Source organism: Entelurus aequoreus, linkage group LG09 (assembly GCF_033978785.1).
Source record: "Entelurus aequoreus isolate RoL-2023_Sb linkage group LG09, RoL_Eaeq_v1.1, whole genome shotgun sequence".
NCBI classification, from domain to species: domain Eukaryota; kingdom Metazoa; phylum Chordata; class Actinopteri; order Syngnathiformes; family Syngnathidae; genus Entelurus; species Entelurus aequoreus.
Genome location: NC_084739.1, coordinates 75031885 through 75055974, shown reverse-complemented (window position 1 = coordinate 75055974; position 24090 = coordinate 75031885). Strand labels below are relative to the sequence as shown.

Genomic DNA, 24090 nt, shown 5'->3' with positions numbered 1-24090 from the left:
ATTCATTTAGAGTTACATTACTTGAGGCTTGAACGAAAATGTAACCATATTTTTATGTCTAATTATTGCTGTTTGACATTTAAATAAAATAGGTGACAATGTAGAGGGATCAAAAACGTATGTATCTGTCATGGCGCGTGCACAATCCCACATGTCATCTGCGGCAAGCTCTGCCAGCACCTCCGCTAGAAGCGCGCCGGGACACGCCCCTGCTCGCTCTGCACGCATCGCGGCCACGTGCCTGCAAGGTTGCAGGCCATCTACAATCTGCACACCTGGAGCTAATGATGACAGACAGCATGAAGACCAGCGGATCCGAAGATCCAGTGCCGGAACATAGTTCACTCTCGCAGTAAGCATCCCGTGTTACATGGCCTTTCCTTTTAAGAACACTCAGTAAACGTTTGGGAAGTGAGGAGACCAATTTTTTAAGCTTTTCAGGTGGAATTCCTTCCCATTCTTGCTTGATGTACGGCTTAAGTTGTTCAACAGTCCGGGGGTCTCCGTTGTCGTATTTTAGGCTTCATAATGCGCCACACATTTTCAATGTGAGACAGGCCCTGGACTACAGGCAGGCCAGTCTAGTACCCGCACTCTTTTACTATGAAGCCACGCTGTTGTAACATGTGGCTTGGCTTTGTCTTGCTGAAATAAGCAGGGGCGTCCATGGTAACATTGCTTGGATGGCAACATATGTTGCTCCAAAACCTGTATGTACCTTTCAGAACTAATCCTTAAAAAGGGGTAGAAAAGCGCTACACAAGTACAACCCATTTACCATTTACCATTAATGGTGCATTCACAGATGTGTAAGTTACCCGTGCCCCCATACCATCACAGATGCTGGCTTTCCAACTTTGCGCCTAGACCAATCCGGATGGTTCTTTTCTTCTTTGTTCTGGAGGACACAACGTCCACAGTTTCCAAAAACAATTTGAAATGTGGACTCGTCAGATCACAGAACACTTTTACACTTTGTATCAGTCCATCTTAGATGAGCTCGGGCCCAGCAAATCCTTAGGCGTTTCTGGGTGTTGTTGATAAATGGCTTTGGCTTTGGCTTTGCATAGTAGAGTTTTAACTTGCACTTACAGCTGTAGCAACGAACTGTAGTTACTGACATTGGTTTTCTGAAGTGTTCCTGAGCCCATGTGGTGATATCCTTACACGCTGATGTCGCTTTTTGATGCAGTACCACCTGAGGGATCGACGGTCTGTAATATCATTGCTTATGTGCAGTGATTTCTCCAGATTCTCTGAACCTTTTGATGATATTACAAACCGTATTAGGTGAAATCCCTAAATTCCTTGCAGTAGCTCGTTGAGAAATGTTGTTCTAAAATTGTTTGACGATTTGCTCACGCATTTGTTGACAAAGTGGTGACCCTCGCCCCATCCTTGTTTGTGAATGACTGAGCATTTCATGGAAGCTGCTTTTATACCCAATCATGGCACCCACCTGTTCCAAATTAGCCTGTTCACCTGTGGGATGTTCCAAATAAGTGTTTGATGAGCATTTCTAAACTTTCTCAGTCTTTTTTGCCACTTGTGCCAGCTTTTTTGAAATGTGTTGCAGGGATCAAATTCCAAATGAGCTAATATATGCAAAAAATAAAGTTTTCCAGGTCGAACGTTAAATATCTTGTCTTTGCAGTTTATTCAATTGAATATCGGTTGAAAAGGATTTGCAAATCATTGTATTCTGTTTTTATTTACCATTTACACAACATGCCTGTCAGGTTCAAACACTGATGACATCTATTAAACAGACAAGAAGCAAGGAATTAAACAGAGACAGGATTCAATTTGGCTCAATGAGGAGAAACGCGTAGACCTGTACCTTTGTACAGTGTCGTCCCACGCTCTGACGAAAGGTTGCCCGCCTCCTCTTTTATTTGGACTTTCCCTGATTACATGGCAACAGCTATTTCTAAAGGAAGGGGGGTCGTAAACAGCCGTTGCCCTCGGTCACAAAACAGTTCAAAGAAAAGATGCCTGGAGCTTGCGTCAGGTCCTGCTTCCTCTCCACTTTGTAGATCTGGGGTCAAGACAAAATCTTCCTGTGGATTAAAATAGATCAAAGAAACCGACGCCTTCATGTCGCTTCCCATCGTACACAGTGGAGTTTTACAAGCCTTTTGATTGGTAAGATCAAAGACAGTTTTGTCTGCTCGCCGGGAACTCATGGCAACACAAAGTTTTGTGATAACTTAGATACAATTACATCTGCTTTTTGCAGATGATGTGGTCCTGATGGTTTCATCTGGCCAGGATCTTCAGCTCTCACTGGATCGGTTCGCAGCCGAGTGTGAAGCGACTGGGATGAGAATCAGCACCTCCAAGTCCGAGTCCATGGTTCTCGCCCGGAAAAGGGTGGAGTGCCATCTCCGGGTTGGGGAGGAGACCCTGCCCCAAGTGGAGGAGTTCAAGTACCTCGGAGTCTTGTTCACGAGTGAGGGAAGAGTGAATCGTGAGGTCGACAGGCGGATCGGTGCGGCGTCTTCAGTAATGCGGACGCTGTATCGATCCGTTGTGGTGAAGAAGGAGCTGAGCCGGAAGGCAAAGCTCTCAATTTACCGGTCGATCTACGTTCCCATCCTCACCTACGGTCATGAGCTTTGGGTTATGACCGAAAGGACAAGATCACGGGTACAAGCGGCTCTCCCTTAGAGATAGGGTGAGAAGCTCTGTCATCCGGGGGGAGCTCAAAGTAAAGCCGCTGCTCCTCCAAATCGAGAGGAGCCAGATGAGGTGGTTCGGGCATCTGGTCAAGATGCCATCCGAACGCCTCCCTACGGAGGTGTTTAGGGCACATCCGACCGGTAAGAGGCCACGGGGAAGACCCAGGACACGTTGTCTCCCGGCTGGATCCCTCGGGAAGAGCTGGACGAAGTGGCTGGGGAGAGGGAAGTCTGGGCTTCCCTGCTTAGGCTGCTGCCCCCGCGACCCGACCTCGGATAAGCGGAAGAAGATGGATGGATGGATGGATAGATACAATTATTCTGGCAGTGCCAACTTCACTGGTTTTGGGTTTTGTATTTAAACCGTAGCGTAGCACTTTTATTTTGAAGCCGGAGAAAGTGAAGAAAGCAAACTTTGACAGCCCCTATAATACATACAGTATGTATTTATATGTGTTTGTATTTTTTTACACATATACACACCGGACCCCAGACACGTTATTTTCTCTCAATGTGGCCCCCGAGTCAAGATAATTGACGTCTGGTGTGCAAATTGAACACAACAACTCATGTTTCAAACATTTATGAATAAATCAGCTTGCTCATATCACAAAGTAATACATAACCAGCAAGGGACTTTTGGAGGCGTGTCCAGCGAGCGGCCATCATTTTTCTCTCCAAACAACAACAACAAAAACAAAAACACAAGGCAGTATCATGTTACCACGGCAACATGTCAGGTAAACATCAGTGCTTTGTGAGAAAAGGCCTGAATGATGAGAAAAAGTCAATGGAGGAAAGGTAATATTTGGTGAGGGGCGGGGCCAAGCATGCCTCTAACACATTGTGCGCCAGTGTGTCAGTCATGAGCATTTAAAGGGGCTGTCTGCAACTTCCTCACAGTTACATTTGTTCCAAGCAAAAACACCATTGGCTAGCTTAGGTTACCGTTCGCGGCTTAACAGCACACACAATATTCTTCACATTTACCAAGTTTATGTAAATAATTAAACGATTGGCGTTCACAGCCGTCACTCACGAGGTCTCGCCAACACGTAGGCACACACACAAGAGCAGTCCAAGAGAAGCAATATGCAGTCATGTTGTTGTCACGATAGAGCTAATGCTAACTAGCCGAATCGCTATTAGCCAACAACACCCGAAGCTAATGCGCGTGTCACGTGCGCACGTAGTTACGTCGTCATGTGCGGGATATGCTGTGTAAGATACATTGGAACGTCGGCGCCCTCTAGGCCTCTGTGTAAACGTTGCAAACAGACCCTTTAAGTCTGTTTTTTGGTCCTGCGTGGTCACTACGCCGTCCCCTCCGACGCCATCTGGAAAGCAGACACTTTTACTGCAATGGTTGATCCGAGATTGGATGTAGTGTACGGTAAAAAAAAAGAACACCGATAAGCGGAATTGGCGAATGCCAAGAGCGCACACGGCCTTAGGAGGGCGCTACAATGGGGAAAAAATGTTCCCCTTCAGTGTAATTATGGGCCTGTTGCTATGCAAGTAGTAAACATCATGGATTTTGATACTTGACGTTAATCTTGGAAGTATGCGAACTAGGAATGTCCGATAAAGTTAGAGTTTTAACTTGCACTTACAGATGTAGCGACCAACTGTAGTTACTGACAGTGGTTTTCTGAACTGTTCCTGAGCCCATGTGGTGATATCCTTTACACACTGATGTCACTTCTTAATGCTTTAAAATGTAATATCGTAAATTATCGGTATCGGTTTTGTTATTATCTGTATTGGTTTTTAAATGTAAAATGTATGATGTTTTTAAACGCCGCTGTGTACACGGACGTAGGGAGAGGTACGGAGAGACAATAAACCTTTAAGGCACTGCCTTTACGTGCATGCCACCCCAGTCACATAATATCTACCGGCTTTACTCATTACGAATTGATGCAAGACATACTTGGTCAACAGCCATACAGGTCACACTGAGGGTGACCGTATAAACAACTTTAACACTGTTATTAATAGGTGCCACACTGTGAGCCCACACCAAACAAGAATGACAAACACATTTCGGGAGAACATCCGCACCGTAACACAACATAAACACAACAGAACAAATACCCAGAATCCCTTGTAGTACTAACTCTTCCGGGACGCTACAATATAATTTAATTCCACGACTGTATATATCGGTATCGGTAATTAAGAGTTGGACAATATCGGAATATCGGATATCGGTAAAAAAGCCATTATCGGACATCTCTAATGCTAACGTCTCTCTACGCTCGCTTTTTAGTTCATTTTGTATGTTTACACTTTAAAATGGTGTGTTTTAATACTTGGCGCCATCTTAAAAGTGTGCTAGCTTGTCCTGTGTCATAATTGTAGTGTTAATATGCTAACTTTTTATGCTAGCTTTTTAGCAAATTTTGTTTGTTTACACCAGACCTGGGCAAATTAAGCACACATGCAGCCCGTTAAACTTTTCAATCTGGCCCGCCGGACATTCCCAAATAATTTTTTTAGATCTTTAAGATGGAAAGTGTGTGAGGTGCAGTGATGTTTTCCAATGACTGTAAGTCTTCAACTATACAAAGTATTTCAATGGTTGGAATCTGCGCTTATGGATGATATACCAGTTACTATGGTAATCTACGTCACAGCAGCTCAGACGAGTCACCAAGCAATGTGGGCGGGAAGCGTTTCCACAGACGCAGAAGGAGATTTTCACAAGAAAGTCCTAAAGCTTAGTGATATATCAGATATATCAGATTGTAGGTGGGTTTATTTTGTACGCTTCTCGTTCATATTTCACTGTTTGTTGCATTTTTGTTGCGTTTCACTTGATTGTAAAATATGTCGATTGAAAGGGGGTGTGACGTTCACATTTTGTCAATATTCAGTGTTTTATCGGTCATAGAAAAAATAAAATTCCATTACGTTTTTTAAGGCGGTCTGTCATAACGTTTTTAGCATTCAATCAGACATTATTGTGAGGTTTTGTATTAGTGTTCCTAAAAAAATAGATATACCGGCCCCCAGACACATTTTTTTCTCTAAATGTGGCCCCCGAGTCAAAATAATTGCCCAGGCCTGGTTTACATCTATACTTGGTGCCATCCTGAACGTATGCTAATGTCTCTTATATTAACATGCTAACATTTTAAACTAGCGTTTTTAGCTAACTTTGTATGTTTACACCTGAAAATAGTGTATTTCAAGACTTGGAGCCATCTTAAAAGTATGCTAACTTGTCCTATGTCAACATACTAGCGTTATGCCAGTGTGTTATATTAGCATTTTAGCTAATTGTGTTTGTTTAAACCTAAACATTATGGATTGTGATACTTGGCGCCATCTTGGAAGTATGTTAATGTCAACATTTTAAGCTAGCTTTTTAGTTAATTTTGTAAATTTACAGCTAAAAAAAATAGTGCATTTTAATACTTGGCGCCATCTTAACGGTATGCTAACTTGTCCTATGTCATCATACTAGTGTTATCATGCTAATGTTTGTTTAAACCTAAAAATCATGGATTTTGATGCTTGGCGCCATCTTGGAAGTATGCTAACATCTCCTATATTAGCATGCTAACATTTAATGCTAGCTTTATAGCTAATTTTGTATGTTTACACCTCAAAATTATGCATTTTAATACTTGCCGCCATCTTAAAAGTATGCTAACTTGTCCTATGTCATCATACTAGTGTTATCATGCCAATGTTTTCTGCTAGCTTTTTAGCAAATTGTGTTTGTTTAAACCTAAAAAATCATGGATTTTGATGCTTGGCGCCATCTTGTAAGTATGCTAACATCTCCTATAATAGCATGCTAACATTTTATGCTGGCTTTTTAACTAGTTTAGTAAGTTTACACCTAAAAAAAATAGTGCATTTTAATACTTGCCGCCATCTTAAAAGTATGCTAACTTGTCCTATCTCTTCATACTAGTGTTATGAAAAGAAAAGAAAAGAAGAAGAGGGAAAACGTGATAAAAAAAGGTAAAGGAAAGATGTCAGTAATGAAATAAGTCACCAGGTATTTTGTATAGAGACAAATGTATCAATAACACTAACAATTTGTAATCACGTGTTTGTTCGCCAGATAGCCAGATGTACATACAACAAATAATTAAAGCTGCAAGCAGCGTTAAACGGGTGGGTGGGTCCTTTACAATGCCCCAACCCACTATCATAACATTCAGGAAGATCGGAGCATGTGGAAGGAAGTTGAAGCTGACCGTTTAAAGTCAAGTCATGACAGTTTGATGGTTCATGGCGAGGAGCAGCTTTCACCGCCAGACTCCGCCCACTACAAATGGGTACGAACAGCTAATGACTCAACCGGCACTTCATGGTGTCATCATCATTATTTGAACCAGTTATGATCAAGATCGGAATTTGTGGAGACGAATTACAAACGTTGACATTTTTCTGGCGAATCATCAGATCAAAGTTGGGCGCCATGCCACGTCTCCTCCGCAATTTATCATGAGCTATCTGTCTAGCATCCGTCATTTTAATCGCGGCTCATTTGGTCAAAGCTTCTAGGAGGGGGTTAATTAAAATATATATATATATATATATATATATATATATATATATATATATATATATATATATATATATATATATATATATATATATATATATATATATATATATATATATATATATACATACGTTAGGTCAGGAAAAAACACAGAGGCTATTTCATCCCGACAAGCCTGTTTTGCATGTTTCCCTGCTCTTAAGGGGATTTTATTGAAGTGTCTGTGGCTGTTACATGTATATATAGGGTACATTACATGGAGGTGTGGCCATTGTTACACAGTAGTGCCTTGCTTCTGTGCCGGCATGATGAGACCAGTTCGTTGCGTTTGTTAAAAGTGGACATGCTGGGGTGGTATATGATAAACATTTTTTAAAGAATTTTTTTTAAATTTTTGAACAAAGCCTCTGAGTTTTTCCTGACCTAACGTATATTCCGCTCTACCCCGGTATTGAGCACTGTGTAACGGATAAACCACAGAAACCTTGAGATATGTATATATACACTACCGTTCAAAAGTTTGGGGTCACCCAAACAATTTTGTGGAATAGCCTTAATTTCTAAGAACAAGAATAGACTGTCGAGTTTCAGATGAAAGTTCTCTTTTTCTGGCCATTTTGAGCGTTTAATTGACCCCACAAATGTGATGCTCCAGAAACTCAATCTGCTCAAAGGAAGGTCAGTTTTGTAGCTTCTGTAACGAGCTAAACTGTTTTCAGATGTGTGAACATGATTGCACAAGGGTTTTCTTATCATCAATTTGCCTTCTGAGCCAATGAGCAAACACATTGTACCATTAGAACACTGGAGTGATAGTTGCTGGAAATGGGCCTCTATACACCTATGTAGATATTGCACCAAAAAACAGACATTTGCAGCTAGAATAGTCATTTACCACATTAGCAATGTATAGAGTGTATTTCTTTAAAGTTAAGACTAGTTTAAAGTTATCTTCATTGAAAAGTACAGTGCTTTTCCTTCAAAAATAAGGACATTTCAATGTGACCCCAAACTTTTGAACGGTAGTGTATATATATACACTGTATCTATATATATAGATACAGTATATATGTATAGGCTATATATGTGTGTACATATATATTGTTACTTTATGTGCAGTCAGCTTTTGGCCCCTGGCCCAATTTTTTTTCCCAATGCGACCCCCACGTCAAGATGTTTGGACACCCCGAATCTAGTCTGTAATTATGGTCCTTGACTATTTGTTATGATGTGAATCGTGTATAATTTTTGGTTTTGGAGGGGACGTAGCAAGCGGGCGACGTGGGAAGATAACCCAGACTTTAGCACCGCCCCCACCCCATACTCTCACACCCCTATTTATGGCGCCCAGCAGTAAACTGGTCCCAGCAGCGCAAACGAGCCAGCTGGTGCTGTCTGAAAAAGAAATGTGTGATGTGGCGGACGGAATACTGCTCCAAACTCCAACTCCACTTCCCAAAATAAAAGTTGTTCAGTAACCCAGGTCCTAAGTGAATGTAAAAGACAGGAAGTGACCGTTTATGACTCATCTTCAGCAGGAAGTGGCGCCAACGTTCCTCGTGTCCCGGCGTTCACCGGCGTGCGCCTTTGGCCCCTCCTACTCGGCCTTGGCGCTCCTGCTGGGCTGCAGGTACGTGTTGTAGAAGAAGTTGAGGAAGAGGAGCAGGTAGCTGAAATACATGAGTCCCCCGCAGGTGATGTTGACCATGTTGGAGGGGCAGTCGCCGTGTTGCGTCCAGCTGTACACCAGCCCGGTCAACACCACGCCCACCACCATCTGCCCCAGCTGGGCGCACGTGACGACCATGGCCAGGACGCGGGGCACGCGCAGTCCGGCGGCACGCGCGGTGTAGTAGCTGTACATGAGCGCGTGCACTATGTAGTTCATGGTCATGCACCATCCGAAGCCCGCTACCATGTCTTTGTAGGAGAACCAGGTGAAGAGCAGCACCGTGATGTGGTGGTACCAGTGCAGGAAGAGGAGGCGCTGCTTCCTCAGCACGATGAAGAGTGTGTCTCCTGACAACACACACACACACACACACACACATCACACACACACGCGTGGCTGATGGCGGACAGGCATACAGGAAATGAGACTCACCCAGCTCTGGCACCTTGCTCACCATGAAGGCGTAGGCCCAGAACTTGCTGACGGGTCCATCATAAAAGATCAGGTCACACACGGACCGCCGGATACCACCGTTGTTGATGATGTGAAGCATGAAGGACCCCGTACGCACGGCGCCTATGATGCTGCACACGGGAACAGAATAAGAACACAGCCAAGGTCGCTGAGACGAATGTGAACGCTGACCTGAAGATGGCGAGCGACAGCGACCAGACAGTCATCGGCATCCTCAGGTTCATTTTCGGGCGGGGCCTCATGAAGTGCTGACCTCCAAACACCAGGGCGACGTAGGAGGCGCAGATCGCGAACGACATGCCCCTGCAGCAGACCACACACGCGCACAGAATTAGCTGCATCAGCGCCGTTACACAAGGTCACACAAGGTCACACAAAGCGGAGCAAAGCGGGACATTGGCGCTTCCACCAGCGCCGGCCTCCAGCGTGACTTATAAAATACTTGGCAGCCTCGGAGGCGCTTACGCCGCTCTGATAGGCCGCTTTGGCTACTGGTGGGCGTGGCGTGGCGTGGCCTCACCTGGAAAGACTAGATGTGGAGTCACACACATTCCAAGATTGTGTGATGAATCAGCCGTCACGCAATAACGCAATACTCCAGCTTTTCTTGTATTTTTTTTTCCTGTGCTTCTGTTAAACACGTCTCAACAAATCATTTGCGGAGCAGAAAAAGCAGAGTAATCAAGTCCCCCTGTCACCATCGCCGACCGACCCGTGCCCAGTTGTCGCGGTGACCAGGAGGCTCTGGCAGTTTGTCATGAAGCCTGTCAGTCAATCAAAGCTACGACCGAACCATAATTCAAACGCGGAATTGTTCTCACCAGTTGTCCTGCATCCAGCGGAAGACTTCATTTGGGTCAAAGCGTCTCTCAAACTCAAACTCTGTCAGCATCGCCGCGTGGTTGCCGGCCGCCATGTCGCCTGCCGTAAGTGACGCGCCGTATGAGCTCATCTGCTCCGTGGTCAATTGTAGACTCCTTGCAGGAGGCGTTGCTTCCAGGACCCACCTTGAACCAGATGAACTGGTTGAGTGTGTGTCTCTGTGTGTGTGTGTGTGTGTGTGTGTGTGTGTGTGTGTGTGTGTGTGTGTGTGTGTGTGTGTGTGTGTGTGTGTGTGTGTGTGTGTGTGTGTGTGTGTGTGTGTGTGCGTGTGCGTGTGTGTGTGTGTGAGGCATGGCGTATGGATTCGAATCCATTTTCTTGAACTGTGACTCAGAAAAAAAGCGACAGTATCAAAGTGTTTTTTATCATATCAGTTCAAATATCATGATTTTAGGGTCACGTTTATTTACATATCCTTGCTGGTGTAAATGTACACTCTTCTAATGCCTGGCATGGCACAGGGTTTGAGTTTCGATCCTGGCCAAGGTTGCATCAGGAAAAAACTGAGCCAAAATCACTCAAAGTATCGACTCGTTGACAGGGAGAAGCTGAAATTAGAAAGAAAAGTTAATGTTTAAAGCTCTCAAACATTACGTTTTTAAATATTTAACCTTAATCCTCCCCTAAATAATGAATATAACTCATTTGAGGTTCTTACGGTGAGGTCTGTTGCTCCACTACTTATTCAGACTTTATCAGCAAATTCTCAGAGTTTGTTGCTGGCCTAGTGACTCATGCAGATAATATACTTATCAAGGGCGATTTTATTATACCCCGTTAGACCCTCTGAGCGTGGCGCTCCAAACTATAATCGACAGTTGTGGTCTTACTCAAATAACACATTAACCCACGCATCGCAATGGTAAAACAATAGATTAATTCTCAGTCCGAATTCTCACTCTTCCCCTTTCCACCTTCTTTTAACCCTCCCCCTTGGCTTTTGAATCTATAGTGCCATGGCAAAGTGTTACAAAATATGCTCACAGGAATTAGGACGTTCCTTTTTTTCCCCCTGGAGTGGATGACAAAGCTTCTATGTCCTGAATGTCCAGTTCCACTCCTTTAGAATCCAAGTCCGTACATGATGGCACAGGTGCCGACCCACCACAGAGATTTTTGAGTACGGAAGGATTAAAGAACGGACGTAATAGCCGCCATGCAATGATTAACCTGGGGTACAACAATTAAATGGATAAAAGCTTTATTCTGTTGCTTCGAGAAATTGTTTGAGTGTAACTAATCAAATCAAATGAAGTGCATTGATATGAAAAAAAATTATGAAGGTTATGGCAAGCAGAAAAATTGTTGTTTGTTTTAACTACTTTCCCTAAAATATGCATTTTTTTCATTAAAAATAAATCAGCACAAATTGTTTTATTCATTTTTGTTTTGTAAGTTAAAGTTTTTTATATTGTTCTCCTAAGGTAATGTTGCTGATCAATGTAAATGTATTATTATTTATTGAGTTTATTTAATTCTATGTTTTAGTGTCAAAGGATTTAAATTGTTTTAAAGTTTAATAAAAACATTGATGCACTTTAAATATTTTCTGTTACAGACTAAACACAATGTTAAGTTATCCTTTGTGGTAAATTGTTCTATAGTTATTTTTATTTTTTTCTATTTAATGTTAACAAGTATACAATATTATAGTTAGTAAATACTTGAGAAGCACTGAGGTAGACCAAGACGGCGTGTGGAGGAAAGAATAAATTAATAAATGAGTGAGTATTGTGTTAAAATTTAATAGCGAGCATTGGCATTGTGAATTGTGTTGCTGATGCTGCCACCTGCTGGCAAAAAAAGAGAACGCTCAAAAACCTAAAAAAAAAAACCAAACTATTTTCAGGGTATCAAATTTAAAAAATATTTACAGTTATTACTGTCATTAAGCCACATACAAGTCAGAGAAGTGTGTCATATCAATCGTTTAATGACTGAATCCTGTATGTCTCACGGTCTACCCGTCTCTGACGTAGTCATGACGTCTCAGGCTGAACGCGGAAGTTCGAGTCACCGTGGAGAAGGTAAACTAACCACAGAAACTTCCGTCCTTCCCGCCATGTAATGGAACCGAGCAGGCCACCGATCTGTCGGTACCGATACCCGGTACTTCGAGGATTGGAGCGGTACCGCGAGCAGGACCGACAAGCTGGTACTGACTCCGAGTTGCCTCGTCCGTCCCCGAGGTAAGCCGAACTCCTTGAAGTAGACTCAAAAAGGTTCCTAGGGTGATGACTGTCGGTTCTACACATCCTCCGGTTCTGGTGTCATTTAGCTTCTAAAAGCCTTCGCCATTTTTCTCTAATTCGATTTGGACCTGTCCTGCGCGTCCTTGGTTCGGAGCCAAAGTTGCTCCCAGAGAAGAGCTTCTCGTTTCCGTGTGGACGAGCCGAACCGTATCGTCGGTGTTACTCATGCGTGTAAAGTTCCGCTTGGAAGGAAAACGGCAATTACGGTCGCTCACGGCCATTGTCAGTTGGAAATCAATATTTTTCGAACGAATTCGGCATTTATGGTCTGGGCTTGAATACCTTAAACGTGTTCATGTCTGGACTCTGGACTATACTGTTCGAACGGAACCGATTCGGTTGCCCAGAAAACGGAAGGCAACAAATGCTAATAAAATACTTGATCCGGAAGAGGTAATTATTGAATAGATATGTTCATTTTTTATGCCTTTGTTTTGCAGAAAAACCAACAATGACATGACACTATTGTTCATTATTGTACATCAGGGTCTTCAACAGGAGTTCTGCAACTAGACCTGGGCCAATTTTTGATAAGTCAATTAACCACGCTCAAACAATAGTAATGATAACCGATGTACACCTCCCGACGGTTAGTATTACAGTATTAGAGTAAAATGATCGATAAACCGTGATTGATAACCACACGTTGATCAAATTATGGACCGACTTGCCTTAGTTTGCCAGCTAGCTTAAATGCCAACATGAAAACAGGAGACAATAACGCCTTTCCCCAATAAAAAAAAGTCATACTGCAATCTAAACTTATATAAACACATAACTGTGCAAACAATTAAGATACAGTATTCACATTGAACATAATAAGATACAGTATTCACGTAGAACATAATATAGAACATAATAAGGTACAGTATTCACATAGAACATAATCAAATACAGTATTCACATTGAACATAATATAGAACATAATAATTAAGGTACAGTATTCAAATAGAACATAATCAAATACAGTATTTACATAGAACATAAGATATAGTATTCACATAGAACATAATAAGATACAGTATTTACATAGAACATAATAAGATACAGTATTTCACATAGAACATAATATAAAACAGGGGTCACCAACGCGGTGCCCGTGGGCACCAGGTAGCCCGTAAGGACCAGATGAGTAGCCCGCTGGCCTGTTCTAAAAATAGCTCAAATAGCAGCACTTACCAGTGAGCTGCCTCTATTTTTTAAATTGTATTTATTTACTAGCAAGCTGGTCTCGCTTTGCCTGACATTTTTAATTCTAAGAGAGACAAAACTCACATAGAATTTGAAAATCCAAGAAAATATTTTAAAGACTTGGTCTTCACTTGTTTAAATAAATTCATTAATTTTTTTTACTTTGCTTCTTATAACTTTCAGAAAGACAATTTTAGAGAAAAAATACAACCTTAAAAATGATTTTAGGATTTTTAAACACATATACCTTTTTACCTTTTAAATTCCTTCCTCTTCTTTCCTGACAATTGATATCAATGTTCAAGTAAATTTATTTTTTTTATTGTAAAGAATAATAAATACATTTTAATTTAATTCTTCATTTTAGCTTCTGTTTTTTCGACGAAGAATATTTGTGAAATATTTCTTTAAACTTGTTATGATTAAAATTCAAAAAAAATATTCTGGCAAATCTAGAAAATCTGTAGAATCAAATTTAAATCTTTTTTCAAAGTCTTTTGACTTTCTTTTAAAATTTTTGTTCTGGAAACTCTAGAAGAAATAACAATTTGTCTTTGTTAGAAATATAGCTTGGTCCAATTTGTTATATATTCTAATAAAGTGCAGATTGGATTTTAACCTATTTAAAATATGTAATCAAAACTCTAAAAGTAATCTTAATCAGGAAAAATTACTAATGATTCTTTTTTTAATTTTTTCAAAAAGATTCGAATTAGCTAGTTTTTCTCTTCTTTTTTTCGGTTGAATTTTGAATTTTAAAGAGTCGAAATTGAAGATAAACTATGTTTCAAAATTTAATTGTCATTTTTTTCATGTTTTCCCCTCTTTTAAACCGTTCAATTAAGTGTAAATATCATTCATTATTAATAATAACATAGAGTTAAAGGTAAATTGAGCAAATTGTCTATTTCTGGCAATTTATTTAAGTGTGTATCAAACTGGTAGCCCTTCGCATTAATCAGTACCCAAGAAGTAGCTCTTGGTTTCAAAAAGGTTGGTGACCCCTGATATAAAACATAATAAGGTACAGTATTCACATAGAACATAATCAAATACAGTATTTACATAGAACATAATAAGATATAGTATTCACATAGGACATAATATAAAACATAATAAGATACAGTATTCTCAGAGAACATAATAAGATACAGTATTCACATTGAACATAAAGACTGTGCTGCCTTTGCACAAAGTGTTTGATATAAACTCAAGTGTGTCGAGTTAAAACAGAGATGTGTATTTAGCAAAAACAAAAAATCCAAAACATTTTACTAATTAAAATGTAAAAGATAAACATATTTAAACAAAATACAAATAATACAGCTCCTCTGAAGCCAGAACAATATTTAATGTTTCTTCTGCCAAGAAAGTACAGTATATTGTGCGTCTATTTATTTTAGTTATTAGAAATAGAAATAATAACAATATTTGAGTGTATGTATAAGTACTTTTTGAGCACATTCAACCATACTGCGATAATAATGGTAACTCTGGTAATTTTGGTCACAGTAACTTTATTTAGCCATAATATTAATTTTTTTGGTTGTGTATATTTGAGGGTCCACCACACCCTCCTTGACAGAGACAGAATCTACTTTATTGCTTTTGGTTGTGATTTTAATCAAGTGCAATTTTTTTCTAACCGAGTATAATTTCATTTAATAACTTGTATATTCAAAAGTTTACATTCCAATTACAATGTTAGAATATAAGACACATAAAGTTTATTGCATTTGAAAGGGTATACTTGCAATATTATTAATGTATTATCATTACATCAGCGGTTAATTTGGTCTTAGGTCAGTTTGAGACCAGGAAGAAACACTGAGGGAGAGATGGAACAGGGGACCCCATACTTACATATCTTGTACACTATTGTTTTGTAAATTAAAGTGGTCCTAAAGGTACCTTTGTACTGTGAATTACTAACATATTCAATCAACACAGTATTAATACAACTAACGAACAACACGACTAGCACGTTATTTGCTAGCTGACAACTAGTGCTCTAATTACGAGCTGGCGGCTTGTTCCGCTAATCGCCGGCTGGCAAATGAAGCGCTAATCGCTACAGTGTGTTGGATCAATGTGTGTTTGAATACATTTACATTTGTGGGAAATTTGCAGGAGGATACAAACAAAGTCTAATCAACAAAAAAATTCACAACCTCCCCGTAGTACCTGGGGGTAACGAAGCCCCTGTTGAACACCTCTGATTCGATTACAATATGATTAAATTATATATTGGTTATATATGCATCTTTAGGTATTGTAAAGTGTATTATCATTATATACTGTATATAGTTTTACATTTAACCCTTAATAATATGTATAAAAGGGGCCTCCTTTGGCTACTGATGTTTGCAGTATTGTATAATTTCTAGTTTTTGTTTTTTTTAACATCACTGATTATTACTCACTGCAGACTTCATTAGAGCCAACAAACCTAATGAAACATCACTTACTGTACAATGTCTGCTGTCATTAGGATGCCGACTGCTAGAAAGTTCATATATTTCCGTTTAGATGGAAAAATGACTCAAAATCCTCACGAAGATGGTGAGGTTGGAACCAAGCGTCTTTTCATGTCGTTCTCGCCATTTCCGGGTCTAAATTGGCTGTCAAAGTGTACCAACTTGTCGAAATACGCCTTCATCAGGTGAGAGGCATGATTTATGATCTACAGTAAAGTTTGACGAGCAAGGAAACGAGGAAGCAGCTGATCAGTCGACCATGTCAACATTGGCACACAAGCTTGTGATTGCGGCGCGGCTATAAATAGTTTGTCTGCTTTAGCGCTCATAATAACAATATCACTAATACTTGTCAATATTCAAGTCACCAAATGTAAGTTGAGTATTGTTGGTGGTTTTTGGATAGTTACTTATTGGATTTTATGGGCGGAATAGATGACCTCCCCTTTTATTTACGTGTCTTTACTAGTTAGAATGCATTAAAAAAAATACATCCGTTATGTCTTTCATAATGATTGTGAACGATAGGAAAAATTCCCCCAAAAAAGTGCAGTTACCCTTTAAGGGCCAGTTGAATTGGAAACACAATCACGATTTTATACAGGATTTATAAGTAGGCGCTCTATCGCTCCCTCAGTTTGGGGGTCCTTGGCCTGGAACATGTTGAAGACCCCTGTTATACATGAAAGTAGATTGTTGCACATAATTGTACATTATTACTATTGTACATGGTATTTATCATTCTTCTGTCATGACACCCGATGTAACCACGTTTATTTTAACAGTAGAATCTGAGCTGCAGTAAAAAAATGACTAATGATAATAACTCCTAATTTGAACGGCATTAACTGTTACTTTTGTGCCATGTGGTATAAACCTTCTTTTTGTAAATGAACTTCAAATGCAGAACATGAAGCTTCTGCTTTCACTTCAGCTGTCTGCACTTTCTGACACGCTTCTCTAATTCCACCACCTGGAACTGCTCTGGAACTGGATCGGAGCCGAAACACGTCAGGACTGTGCCCCGGTATCTTTTTAATGGCTCCTTTTGGACAACCTGAGGATGGAGGACTAAGGCTGCGCCCACTGGGCAGGTAGTCCCACTGACCCCGTCCCTCCGTCGCCATGTTGGCGCTCTGCTCCCTGCGAATGCTTTTATTGACGCTGGGAGTTGTTGTGGTCCTCTTTAGCGACCGGCCACGCCTTCTCAAGGACACGTGCACTGTGCGTGTGGAGCGATGCAGAAGTGAAAGATGGCTTTTGGTGTGAGGCAGTGACCTCATGCAGTATGACATCACCGTTGTGGGTGTGGCCTGAAGAGCTGAACCTGCAGGTGTGTTAATCTTGGCGGAAAGCGCCGGAATTGCTGTCTACCACACCTCCACCGACCCCCTCCCCACCCACCGTCTACCGGTAAGCTGCACTGCCATCTGTCAGCGCTGCATCTCATTGGCTGGGGCGACAGGCTCCGGCGTGACGTGATTGGCTGGCACGCCGCCCAGAAGAAAGAGGCGGAGTCAAGCTGATTGATAAAGGGGGAAGAGGAGGAGGAGCTGAGGCGCGATGAGTTGACGGCTCGCACACAACAAGTGTTCAGCGTGAGCGAGAGAGGAAGAGGGGGTTACCACGGCAACTCAGAGGACACCACAGCAGAGGACAAACAGGTAAGGTGACATCTCCATTGGCGTCAATACACTTTTTAGTATATGTGTGGCGCTGATGTGCAGGCCGGTGTGTGTGTGCATGTATGTGTGTGTGTCCAGAGAGAATCCTATTAGCTTTCTATTCGTGTTCAGGAAAAGTAGGTCTAAGCGTCTTCTTATCTGTGTGTGTGTGTGTGTGTGCGTGTGTGTGTGTGTGTGTGTGTGTGTGTGTGTGTGTGTGTGTGTGTGTGTGTGTGTGTATGTTTGGTCTGGTCTCCTTCAGTCTCCAGAAGTGACCTGGATTCACTTGGTTGCGTGTTTGTGAGGCAGTAAAGTGAGTTCAGAGTTCAATCACGTGTTCACCTGCAGGATGTAAGTTAGGCTGGCGCCGGCATATTCATTTATTTTCTTTAAATTGGTCAAAGGACGACGTTCTCTTTCTTTTCATTTGATGAAGCCCAGTAGCCTCTTGATCATTGATTGACAAGTGATGTCCTGCCAGGGCGTGGCTTTACTTGGCGTGTTAATGGGGACGCGGCATAGGTGTGGTGATAGTATTATAAAGAGAGTATGGCCAACCAAACAACAGGCGCCGTGTTTGCTACCAAGGACGTGTGCGGCTTTGCCCAGATGCATGCAATTGATTCGTTTCTCTGACAAAATAAACCAATGTAGTTCTAAACATACTCCAGCTCATAAACTTACGATAAAACATGCTTTTATTTCGTCAAAGTACAATTTTGCGACCATATTTGATGTACTCTGCTGCTACATTCCTGCTGTGTTTTGTGACCCGCAGGCACTCTAACACGCACCTGACGGCGCAATAAATGCAAAAAATACACATTACGACCAAAAAAATAGCTTATTACCCTCAGAATTCCCAAATCTTCATTAGCTTTGGACCAACTATCACAGAGAGATTGTGACTTTTGTATGAAGTTTGTCAACTTTGGTGCCTGCCTCCAATGTATTTGTAATCACCGTATGTATCACTCATTGTGTATTATTATAACGCATCTTTATTTTTCTAACATGCCAAGTGAATAAGTGTACTTTTGTGCTTATTTCTCCATAATTCTGCACAATATCTCAGATATGGTAACACTAGTGAGCAGTAGAGAATATGGATTGATTTTTGGTCCAGAACATATTTTGCTTTATTCATTATTGACATATTTCTTGCCATTTTAGTTTATTTTTTATGAGATTTTCAGTAAATTTTCTTATCAATTATTACACTCAAATTTGTGTTTGTTTTACTCTTTCAATGTCTACTTAGTCTCCTTGTGTTTGACTTTCTCTTCTTCTGCTATTAAATATCATTATTTTAGTTTTACTGAGATTCAAAGATAGTCTGTTTTTGTCAAACCATCTCTGTAATGTATTCATGTCTTCTGTTATTGTTTTTTATTAGCTTCTGTGTGTTCTTTCCTGGACAAAACAGACATGTCGTGTGTTTACCTGGCACAAGACGCTGTAATTGGTGGCTCTCCAGTGTTGTTAACGAACCTACCCTTCCCATACTCGTCTTTCCTGGTTGTGGGAAAAGCGATGTAAAAACTTTCTGCAATTCCCACGGGTGGAGCTTCCTCACACTGCACAACAGGGCATTTTTACACCTGAAAAGATTACCACGAAAGCGCTGCAAACGCGTAGCATCAGGTTAAAGTTGGTAGCCGTCATGGCGCCCTGTAGCCACGTGAGTGCTTTTTGACCAATCATTGAGGAGATCGCCAGAAACCTGGATGGCAATACTCTCTTTATACACCAGTCTGCTTTGTAATCGTTTGTGCTCGTTTCTGCTACAAACATTTTCGTTTTTGATTTTACCATTTTTAAGTTATTCTAAAATACATTTTCTGACTAGTGATGTCATCCAGCCCCTCCACCTCGTCCAAATCTCTAACATCTTGTCCTGTTCGTTTGTGCATTGTTTGTACAGCAAAACATTTGGTAATATTCATAACCATAACCCCCACACCACCTTGTCAAAACCTCCCCAAGCCATTCCCAATCGTTTGTGCTGCAAACATTTTGGTTTTTGTAGTTTGTAAGTTAACGTGTTATGGTTTTATGTTATTAGCATGTAATTCACGATGTTATTTATCAGTGTAGGGCTCTGAATCTTTGAGCGCCGCACGATTCGATTTGATTCTTGGGGATATAACAATCCAGTTGTATTTTTAATTGATCAGAGCTGTTTATCTATTTTATGGAGGAATGTAGTTAATCATAGAACTGGAACCCAATGTTATTTTAAATGTATTGATTTTGAATCCAGAATTGTTTTGAATCCAGAATATATATATATATATATATATATATATATATATATATATATATATATATATATATATACTACCGTTCAAAAGTTTGGGGTCACATTGAAATGTCCTTATTTTTGAAGGAAAAGCACTGTACTTTTCAATGAAGATAACTTTAAACTAGTCTTAACTTTAAAGAAATACACTCTATACATTGCTAATGTGGTAAATGACTATTCTAGCTGCAAATGTCTGGTTTTTGGTGCAATATCTACATAGGTGTATAGAGGCCCATTTCCAGCAACTATCACTCCAGTGTTCTAATGGTACAATGTGTTTGCTCATTGGCTCAGAAGGCTAATTGATGATTAGAAAACCCTTGTGCAATCATGTTCACACATCTGAAAACAGTTTAGCTCGTTACAGAAGCTACAAAACTGACCTTCCTTTGAGCAGATTGAGTTTCTGGAGCATCACATTTGTGGGGTCAATTAAACGCTCAAAATGGCCAGAAAAAGAGAACTTTCATCTGAAACTCGACAGTCTATTCTTGTTCTTAGAAATGAAGGCTATTCCACAAAATTGTTTGGTTGACCCCAAACTTTTGAACGGTAGTGTATATATATATATATATATATATATATATATATATATATATATATATATATATATATATATATATATATATATATATATACAGTATATAATCAATCAATCAAACTTTATTTAAGAAAGCGCTTTTCATACATAAAAGAAATGCAACGCAAAGTGCTTTACAGAGTTAAAAACAATACCCCGGTGAACCATATCCCCCATTATCATATACGTACGCACGGACACAGATACCAAACACACACACACACAACATACACACATATGCAACTATATAGACAAATGATTGCATGGCTGAGTACAGAGGAGACACTGGAGCCATCTGCACCAGGAGGTTATCAGACTATGGCCACCAGGACACTGACACAAAGCGCCCCACAAGCACGGCCGATAACCCCTGAGGCAGATGGCTCATCTGAGGAACGTTGGAAAATAAAAATAATTCAACTTGTAAAATAGTAAGAACCATGAGTAGAGATAAAGAATAAAATACAAGACATATGAAGATTAATAGAAAAATAAAACGAATATACAGTAAATAAATAAATAGAACTAAATAAAATATTGCATAACTAATCAGATAAAAAGGAAAATACAAATGACTTCAATAAAATAATTATATCAGGTAAAAGCCAAATCAAAAAGGTGGATCTTAAGCCTGCTCTTAAAAACATGAACATTCTCCGCAGCCCTGAGGTCCTCTGGCAAAAATAATCAGCAAAATCCTGAAATGAGTGACCAGAATGTCTTTAAAGGACCTAATCCTGAACATTCTCACTCAGAACTACAGCAACAACTTTTACAACTGATTGACTAGATGAACATTCAAGACTCGACTGACTAGAAGAACACTCAAGACCCGATTGACTAGAAGAACACTCAAGACCACACCAAATGACTTATGTTGTCGATACACCGGCATTACATCTGATGATTAGTGAGAACTGTGAAGTCTGTTTGATGATTGGAGCCAATCAGAGTGTACCAGAGCACATAGATGACTAGTGATCGCTTTGTAATGTAATCCTTTGTAATATATTTTTGTGTCTGCTTTCCATTGCAGATTGAAGAAATGACTGCACAACAGCCGTGGTGCACCAGTCGCACCTCAGCAAAGGAACATCATCAAAGGTCCTGACAAATAAAGAGCTGGGTTGGACATTTGGTTGGCAAAGGGGCCAAAATGTCCCAGGCAGGCAAAGTCCTCCACCTATATGTTGAGGTGAGGTCTGTGGCCGAGGATGGTGGAAGAATTCCTGGAATTGGAAATGATGGAAACCTGAACATTCAGTGCCCAGATGTTCTCCCCCACTCTCAGAGGAGCTCCGTCCAGTCCAGCCCCAACTGGAGTCCAGACCCTTCCCCGCTCACCCAGCGCAGAATGTTGGATGGACGTTATGGCTCGCCTCACTCTAACTCGTCTTCAAGGCACTCGGTCAGCTCTCAGGGCCAGCCCCCTGATGCCATAGATTCCTCCGCTCACTTCCACCAGGAAGACATTTTACCCAACAGTTTTGAAGACTTGCTTCAGGTGCTCACATGTGCGGCCAGCAGTTCAGGGCATCATTGCTCACCAGCACTCACGTCTTCATCGCATGTGTATCCCTACCAGAGACGGGAGGTTACCAACCCTTCTATCTCTTTCGGGAAGCTGACTGCACCTTCCACACCCACTTGCGGTCAGAGGTCCTGTGAGGTCCTTGAGTCAGAGGGACAAGAAAGCAAGACATCTGTGGTGACCTTTGGCTATGTCGAGAAAGCAAATGTTCATATGATGGGCGACCGTTGTCCTTCTTTTTGCCAAAGTGAGTCCAGCAGTAACCAAAGGGAGCAGCAGTTTGTGCCCGCTCACCTTAGGAAGAGGTTAAGTGATCCATTAAGATTCAGTGGTCACACAGGAAAGGGTGGACTTCGATCATCTGCCAATAATAGCCCACAGGGCTCACCTTTCCTGCACAGAGAGGTGGTAGCAAGAGATGCCACCCACAGGGCCTTGGAGGAGTTTGGCTCGCCAGAACTAAGGCGCCGCTTTTCAGGTCGTAGCCAAGAGAACTGCAGCCCGACCCTCCCGCGAAACTATCTCTCACCTGTCCAGCCACGCTGTACCTTCACCTTACCATCCAATTCTCAACTACGAGACCTCGACAGGGGAGTCTGCCAGAACTCCATGAATGGATTTCCAAGAAGCCCGGCATCTGATCAGCTGTGTGCCCACACTGGCTTTTCATCCCACACAGTGGCTCCAACTTCAGTACTTCATTCTCGCAACCATCCCCAGAACCTGCAATCATCCTGGCTGGGGGACAACAGTCCAGCAACCAGCCCTCCCTGCAGATTTCACCCTCCATTACCTGCTGGAAGACCCACAGATATCCTGCATGAAGTGCCAAGGAGCAGACCCAGTCATGAGACCACAACCGCTAATAGCGGTAGACGCGCCTCCTCCTTCACGACTGCTTATGTTTTTTCAGCACGACAAACTACTTCTCCAACACCTTCCCAGACCGAGTCACTGAGGTCAGTTAGTCTGAATACCGGAGGGTCAGTTAGTCCAAATACTGACTGCTCAGTCAGTCCCAATATTAGCGGGTCAATTAGTCCAAATACTGGAGGCTCAGTCAGTCCAAATATTAGCAGGTCAATTAGTCCAAATACTGGAGGCTCAGTCAGTCCCAATATTAGCAGGTCAATTAGTCCAAATACTGGAGGCTCAGTCAGTCCAAATATCGGAGGGTCATTGCTTAGAAAATCCCAACCATATTCTGGGCTTCATGAGGAGCTCTACCCTGAGCTAGTACATGTGGACAAACAGAGTCAGAGATTGAAAAGAGACAAATGCAAATCTCAAATTCAACCAGGACGTGTTTCACCTGTTTTAGCTCAGCTCAGCTTACCTGTGAGGTCTCATTCACGCAAGGAACAAAGTTCAAAAAACAATCGGCACATGTCCTCCCCACTCCAACACCAGCAGGCGACACAGTCTGCTGGAGACCACACATCTCCATGCTTGGATCACATGAAACTAGATGGCCCACACAGCCTTAATAGCTCAGAACTCATTAAAAGACCCGTCTCCTCCCAAACATCTGAGGCTTCAGCTGTGAGCTGTACCTCTTCACACCAGGAACTGAGGAACACCGGTCCGAGCCAAGACAGGCTGAAAAGCTGTAAGCTTGACAAATCCAGACGGTTTGATTCTAGACCCAAAGAGTGTTCCAGAAAGCATGATGACAAGGCCGTACAGGAGCACAGCAAATTGGTGGGGGGTCCGTCCAAGACATGGCAAGAGGACGTTCAGGATCACAGCAAGGTTGGTGGGCCCCCTTTGAGTTCCAGCACAGTTCCAGATGTTTTGGAGACGGAAAAGTGTCAAAACCAGTGCAGCGAAGATACGGCCGCAGGAATTCAGGT

The 24090-nt window shown here is 41.5% G+C and overlaps 2 protein-coding genes across 5 annotated transcripts in view; one reads left to right on the top strand and one right to left on the bottom strand.

Annotated features, from left to right (window-relative positions):
• Nucleotides 1-7346: 7346 nt before the first annotated feature.
• Nucleotides 7347-10284, bottom strand: LOC133657732 (elongation of very long chain fatty acids protein 6-like). The gene is made up of 4 exons (XM_062059384.1): nt 10177-10284; nt 9527-9658; nt 9314-9465; nt 7347-9228 (listed from the first exon to the last, which is right to left on the bottom strand). Exons 1-4 carry the CDS (start codon nt 10269-10271, stop codon nt 8807-8809), a joined length of 801 nt encoding a protein of 266 aa, XP_061915368.1. The 5' UTR covers nt 10272-10284; the 3' UTR covers nt 7347-8806.
• Nucleotides 10266-24090, top strand: part of psda (pleckstrin and Sec7 domain containing a) — a 33041-nt gene continuing 19216 nt past the window's right edge. The window contains exons 1-3 of one of the 4 annotated variants that reach the window (XM_062059377.1): nt 12221-12426; nt 17092-17821; nt 21743-23989. In XM_062059377.1, coding sequence (XP_061915361.1) covers nt 21863-23989 — 2127 coding nt within the window. In that variant the 5' untranslated portion in view covers nt 12221-12426; nt 17092-17821; nt 21743-21862. Of the gene's footprint in view, nt 10282-12220; nt 12427-12482; nt 12883-17091; nt 17822-21742; nt 24089-24090 lie in introns of those variants that run through there. The other 3 variants (XM_062059376.1, XM_062059379.1, XM_062059378.1) reach the window with 3 other exon arrangements.

What these genes read in the sequence shown, in the direction of transcription:
- LOC133657732 (XM_062059384.1), bottom strand. Translation starts at nt 10,271, where the DNA reads ATGGCGGCCGGCAACCACGCGGCGATGCTGACAGAGTTTGAGTTTGAG. An exon ending in CGCTGGATGCAGGACAACTG is followed by an intron (nt 9,659 to 10,176) that starts GTGAGAACAATT and finishes GGTCTGCTGCAG; the next exon opens with GGGCATGTCGTTCGCGATCT. An exon ending in CTGTCGCTCGCCATCTTCAG is followed by an intron (nt 9,466 to 9,526) that starts GTCAGCGTTCAC and finishes TCCCGTGTGCAG; the next exon opens with CATCATAGGCGCCGTGCGTA.